At 35.2% G+C, this 5,742-nt stretch overlaps 1 protein-coding gene across 1 annotated transcript; it reads right to left on the bottom strand.

Annotated features, from left to right (window-relative positions):
- Positions 1-1,060: 1,060 nt before the first annotated feature.
- Positions 1,061-5,459, bottom strand: LOC109704679 (programmed cell death protein 2-like). Its single transcript, XM_020225443.1, has 10 exons — positions 5,083-5,459; positions 4,659-4,742; positions 4,453-4,586; positions 4,230-4,327; positions 2,985-3,073; positions 2,439-2,514; positions 2,167-2,327; positions 2,013-2,083; positions 1,690-1,804; positions 1,061-1,408 (listed from the first exon to the last, which is right to left on the bottom strand). Exons 1-10 carry the CDS (start codon positions 5,302-5,304, stop codon positions 1,244-1,246), a joined length of 1,215 nt encoding a protein of 404 aa, XP_020081032.1. The 5' UTR covers positions 5,305-5,459; the 3' UTR covers positions 1,061-1,243.
- Positions 5,460-5,742: the final 283 nt, after the last annotated feature.

Here is a 5,742-nt window from a genome sequence, read left to right on the forward strand (position 1 = left end):
ACAACTTGATAGCTATCCCTCTTTGATCATATAACAAGTGTTACAGTACAAGGATAAAATGGTAACGCATCAAAGTTAAGAGCTTAATCATACATTCTCTCAAAATAATTCTCAAAACACTTGCACAAAATAAACTTGAGTTGTAAATAAATTTTAATTAAATTGAAAAAGATTGTAATAGTTAGATTTTTGTTATTTTTCTATCTTTTTTTTTTTTTCCTTTCGTAATTTGACTTTGATACTACTCGGGACGAAACCGAACAACAAAAGTGAGCATTTACAGACAACAATAACTTCCAAACCCCCATCAAAACTGAGTCAATTAGTAGTTTTTTTTTTTTTTTTTTTTTCAAAAGTAGAAGTTCACAGTAATATCCATTTATTAGTTGAAGTGTCAAGTAAAGAACAAAAGTAGCACAAAGAAGAGAGTTGTATCCATCATTTATCTTAGAGAAAATAATCAATTAAAAAAAAGAAAAAAAAAAATAAAACAGAGAAGTGCTACCTAGCATGGGAAAGCTAAGTATTTTTTATAAGATATCAACTTGGTATGAATGATAACAAATATATACTTCTCATAGAATAAACAAAAAAGACACCAAAAAACATGGGCAGCAAAACTGTAGCTTATTAAGATAATTTAGCACCTCTGATAGGAATAAAAGCACCATTAGTTAAGAGGAAAACAAACAAACTCAACTTGTTCCTCCCTAACCATTTATGTATAGATCGCGAGACGAATAGAGCTCATAAGAAAAGCTATGGAATGTGCGTGCAACCGGGCCTCGACACAATCGACTGAATTTAGGAATCTTTTCTCACGACGTCGTGATAGCTTGAGGTGTAATATGCAATTATCATAAAATATCATAATTATATGTTATTGTTGTTTACTTCTTAGCCATGAAAAGTGAAAATGCAATGCAGAGAGACGAAGAAATCTTAAGCAGCACGGAGAAAGAAATTCTAGAAGTTTTTGAGGGATTTTGATTCTGAAGTTGTAGAGCAAAAATGTAATCAATTTGCTTCCCTGTTAGCTTTGCTTATCTAGTATATACTCTGGAAAACTCAACATCCAGGATCTATAAAGATTATGCAATTATTACCAAAATTACGCTTCAGTTCACAAAGAAAAGCCAACAAAATAACTTCATAAAAAATTATAACGAAAAGCAAAGACTACGGATCTTCACACCTGAGATTGTAATATTGAGGGTCTTCTCTAGACATATATCAAGACACATCAGGGTAGTGTAGCTGTAGGATATAACTGAACCCAGGCAAATTCCTCTTTGTAACCCATGCTGATTTCGCAGGATTCTAAACAAGTGTATACAACAATAGTTGCCCAATCAAGGGAGTCGGGATCATTTTTCACCCCGAAGTAATAAAGCAACTGCGGCATGATCTGCATTGATAAATCATTCTTTAGGGTGTGTTAATTTGAATATCTAATAACAATTTAGGGTATTGTAGTAAAATCTGATTCGCAGGCCCATATGTATAAGAGTATCTAATGCTGCAAGTAAAATTAAGATTTTTTTTTGAAGGATATAAACATAAATAGAAAATTCGCAGCGGTATAGATGTAAATCTCTTTTTATGTTTACGGCCAGAGTTGCATAGTGGATATGTGTAAGATGAAAATATAAGCTAACTGGTAAAAGGAGAAAGAAAGGCCTACTAAACCTGGAATTCATAGCATAATGGGCCTTTACAGTAGCTGCATGAAGGAATATCTGCCTTAGATGGCCGGCCAATTGATAAAGGCCACAGTGGTCTCGCCATTGGATCTCGGCAATATCTGTTCAAAAAATGATTTTAAGAAACTTGTAATCAGTATATCCCATAGTAGCAAAGAAAAATCATAACAAGAGAGGGAAAAGAAGATAATACGAAATTGACCTTATGAGTACACACATAAATTTCTAGGAACACCAATTAGTTAAAAATAAATTCATCACAGACATTAATCGTGCCATGATGGTTACAAGGCATGAGAATGCTTTCACCTTAAAACTTGCTTCGGTGCTCTGGTGAGTCGCTCTTGGAAAGATGCCCAACTCTTTTTATCAGCGTCAGCCTGCATAAAGATATGCAGATCTACATAGAAGCCATGAATCCAACTATAGCATTTGTATGAACTCAAATACGGCAGAGGCAAACCTCAAATTGATCCATCAATGACAGCACCATCTCATCTTTCTTACTATTATTTGTTGGAACCAAAGATGTTGAGGAGCTATTCTCTTCAGAAACCTCAGAATTAAAAAAATATTCCTCCTCAATCGCAATCTCATATTCAGGCCATAAAGTGGTGCTCGAAACTGTAGATAAGAGAAATTTATATAGTTTATTTCGATAATTTAATAGCTTGAAAGGACATATACCTAAGAATTAACATTTTTCCAAAGCTTGAAGCCTTTCCCGGTTATCACCTAGAGGAGAATCAGATGCTTCTGAACTGATTATACAACGGCAATCATTCTTATGTCCTGATCGCCAGTGCAACGCCTGATAAAGAGAAAATAATGACAAAATGATTTCTCTTATAAAAACAGAAAGGTAAATGAAGAAGGGTAAACTTCAAATACCACCACTGTGGTTTGACACTTTCTCACTTTAGTACGATTTGGTTTAAAGTGTATTTAGTTAGTGTCCTGTGGTTTCATTTTTATCTTTTCGTCAGTTTTTCCGTTAATATTTCATTAAATTATATACAAAAAACTTCAGATACCCCATCTAGGTTTATCGATTATTCACTTTAGTATTCTTTAGTTTTAACTTTGTTACTGATTTAATGAAAAAAATTAGTACAATTGATAATAAAAAGATAAAAATAAAACCACAGGACACTAAATTGATACACTTTAAACCACAAGGTACTAAAGTGAAAAAGTGTGAAACCACAAGGGTGGTATTTGAAGTTTTCCCAATGAAGAACTAAAACCAAGAAAACGCTGACAAATATCGTATGTACAAACCTGATGCTTCTCCGAACAGTAGCATGCTTTCCTACAACTACTGCAGAGTTTCTCTCCTTTCCATGTGCCGCACCAGCAACAAAGAGAAACTAGAGAATCCATCATTAAAGTAAAAGTTGAAACCACAAAACTACAGTCTGTATCATTGTCCATAATTAACAGAACTGTACCGGTTTCTAAGAAACCGACTAGTATTTCCCATACTAAGACAAGTTAACTAGAAAATTTGCATACCACAAACTACTACCTCAAAGAAAATCTTAATCCATAAAACAGAACAGCACATAATTTTTAAGAAAACCTCCTTACATCGAAACAAAAGCATATAATTTATCTATAAGGGTGCGTTTGGTTCACGCTATTTTTTTAAGATTCCTAGTAATCTAATAGGAATAAAAAATATGACGGTGTTTGGTTAAACACACTAAATAATCTAGTTGGTAATATTAAATTTACTTGGGAATAAAATTCATCCCAAAGTACTAATCTCATTCCCTTGAGGAAGGGTGGGTATCCTCTATTAATGGATTTGGGTAATCATAATATGTCTAATCTCTTTCTTTCTCCTTAGCCGCCGGCTAGTTGGTATTATTTTTCTTTACATTCTAATCCCATATCTCTCTTTAAACTTATCTTTTTCTCTCTAAATTTTAACTCTTTCTCTCTCTCTAAACTAAGCTCTCTCTCCCCCTCTTTTTCTAAAATCTCAATTCTCTCACTCCCTCTAATCTCGACTCTATTTTTCTTCCTATTTCTTTAATTATGCTCTCTCTCTCTCTAACCTATGTTCTCTCTCCCTTTTTCCTAAAAAGATATTGAAATTTTTGGTAGCATTATCTAAAATTAATTAAAGAAATAAATAAATTAATTGTATATTTTTTGTAAACTTAAATAACATGACTAAATAATATGACCGTGCGAACCAAACACAGGAATGCCACATTCTTAGTAATAGGATGAATAGGAATAGTAATAGGATGAATAGGAATAAGATTCTCAGACATCTTTTTATTGCTAGTAATCTTTTATAGTGCGAACCAAACGCACCCTAAGAGAGCTCCTGATTATGGGTAGGAACATAGATAGGTAGGAAGAAAACAGTTTACAATAAAGTGATTGGAATGAAAAAATAGTATTGCTACAACAGGAAATCACCTGGCAATCCTAAAAAAGAACCTTAGAAATATATGAAAGATGTACAGAGCACTTAATAGGATACGCACGACAGAAGGGAACAATAATTACCTCCCGCGCAAAGTGGCTTGTCGGTGCCGTCACGCCTCGGTGGTTCGCTCGAGTAAAATGGATTCGTCTGAGGTAGCTGACATCGGAAAACCTTCACACTTGAACAATTTCCAGTAGGCAAAACCCAGATCAGGCAACCAAAATTAGACAAAAAAACAATAATCGATTGACAAACAAAGAAAATTAAAGTGCAAAAGCAATGATAAATAAAAATCTGAACAACCTTCTACAAAGATTCCCTCCTTCACGCTTCCACTGTTCATGTTGGTCTCGAAGAATGCATGACATAGATGGGCACATGAAAACGAATAATGTACGATGAAAGGTCGATTTTTTCTCAGAGATTGGAGCATAAATCTACAAAATCAATCATTATATTACTACAAAAATCAAAACTTGAATCAAAAGAAAAAAAAAAAAGGGTACTACCTGAAGAAGGAATTGCAGAGGCTCTCCGCAGAAGCCACAAGTGCGAGATTTCTCTGGCGGTAAGTTTACGGGATCCAACCAGGCCTTAAAACAAGAAAATTATAAAAAAGATATCAACAAATAAGCATGAATTTGAGTGAAAATATAAGAATTTAAAGGAAAAGGTCAACTACCTCCTCGCAAGCCCCCCTTTTTCTAAACAATTTTGGGCCATTTTTAGCTCAACTATAGGGTTTAGTGCTATTGGATGAAGCACTACTTAGCATTAAATCAAAATTTTCTTAGCAAGTCTCTCTGCAGTAGAAGTTTAAGCATCAAATTGAAGCATCTAAAGCACTTGACTTAGTAAACGCTGCACGCAAAAGCGGAGCCAAAAAGGCACTTAGCAAACGAAAAAGAGGGATTTTTAGGGTTCAGGACGTACGGGAACCCCTCCAGCTTTGCTCGGGAAGAGATGGCGGAGAAGTGACCGGGGATTCTTGGGCTTCTCGACGAACCCTACGGTTACTCCCTCATCCTCTTCCTCCTCTTCCTCCTCTTCCTCCTCCACGTCGTCGTGCTCGACCGCTTCCTCGCCATCCTCTCCTTCCACCCCTTCCATGGTAGTTATTCGCAGTTTGCGGAGATCCTCGAGCTCGGAATCCATTGTCGTCTTCGTCGGATTGTAATATACCGGACGATTTGCAACCGCCAGATGATGAAATCGCTCTAATGGCTTGGTCGGCGATGAGGATGATGGTGCTTCCGGCCGCGGCTCCGAAGGATTCGAGGTAAGAAACCGAGGTAAGATGAGGTAAGAGAGAGAAAGTGATAGAGATAGAAGCATAGTTAGTTAATTAGGATTCGGCAAAAATTCAGTACGGGTATAATTCGGATAAAATTCGTCTTCTAATTTTTAAATTCGTTGAAAAAAGGGCTAAAAAACGGATTCGCCAATTATTCGGATACATGGTTTATACGGATATTATACGTTCACCAATTAAAAATTCGGGATCAAAAATTCGGCTACTAAATTAAGTTTTTTTTTTCTCTCAAGATTTATGCTATTAGCATAAATATTCATATTTTTTAAGAATATAAAAAT

The sequence above is a fragment of the Ananas comosus genome, unplaced genomic scaffold (assembly GCF_001540865.1).
Source record: "Ananas comosus cultivar F153 unplaced genomic scaffold, ASM154086v1, whole genome shotgun sequence".
NCBI lineage: Eukaryota > Viridiplantae > Streptophyta > Magnoliopsida > Poales > Bromeliaceae > Ananas > Ananas comosus.

Excerpts from the sequence above, each read along its gene's own strand:
- LOC109704679 (XM_020225443.1), bottom strand. The coding sequence starts at position 5,304 with ATGGATTCCGAGCTCGAGGATCTCCGCAAACTGCGAATAACTACCATG. Across the intron at positions 3,074-4,229 it reads CAAGCCACTTTGCGCGGGAG|TTTCTCTTTGTTGCTGGTGC; the intron begins GTAATTATTGTT and ends TGGATTCTCTAG. Across the intron at positions 2,084-2,166 it reads CATTGATGGATCAATTTGAG|GCTGACGCTGATAAAAAGAG; the intron begins GTTTGCCTCTGC and ends ATCTTTATGCAG.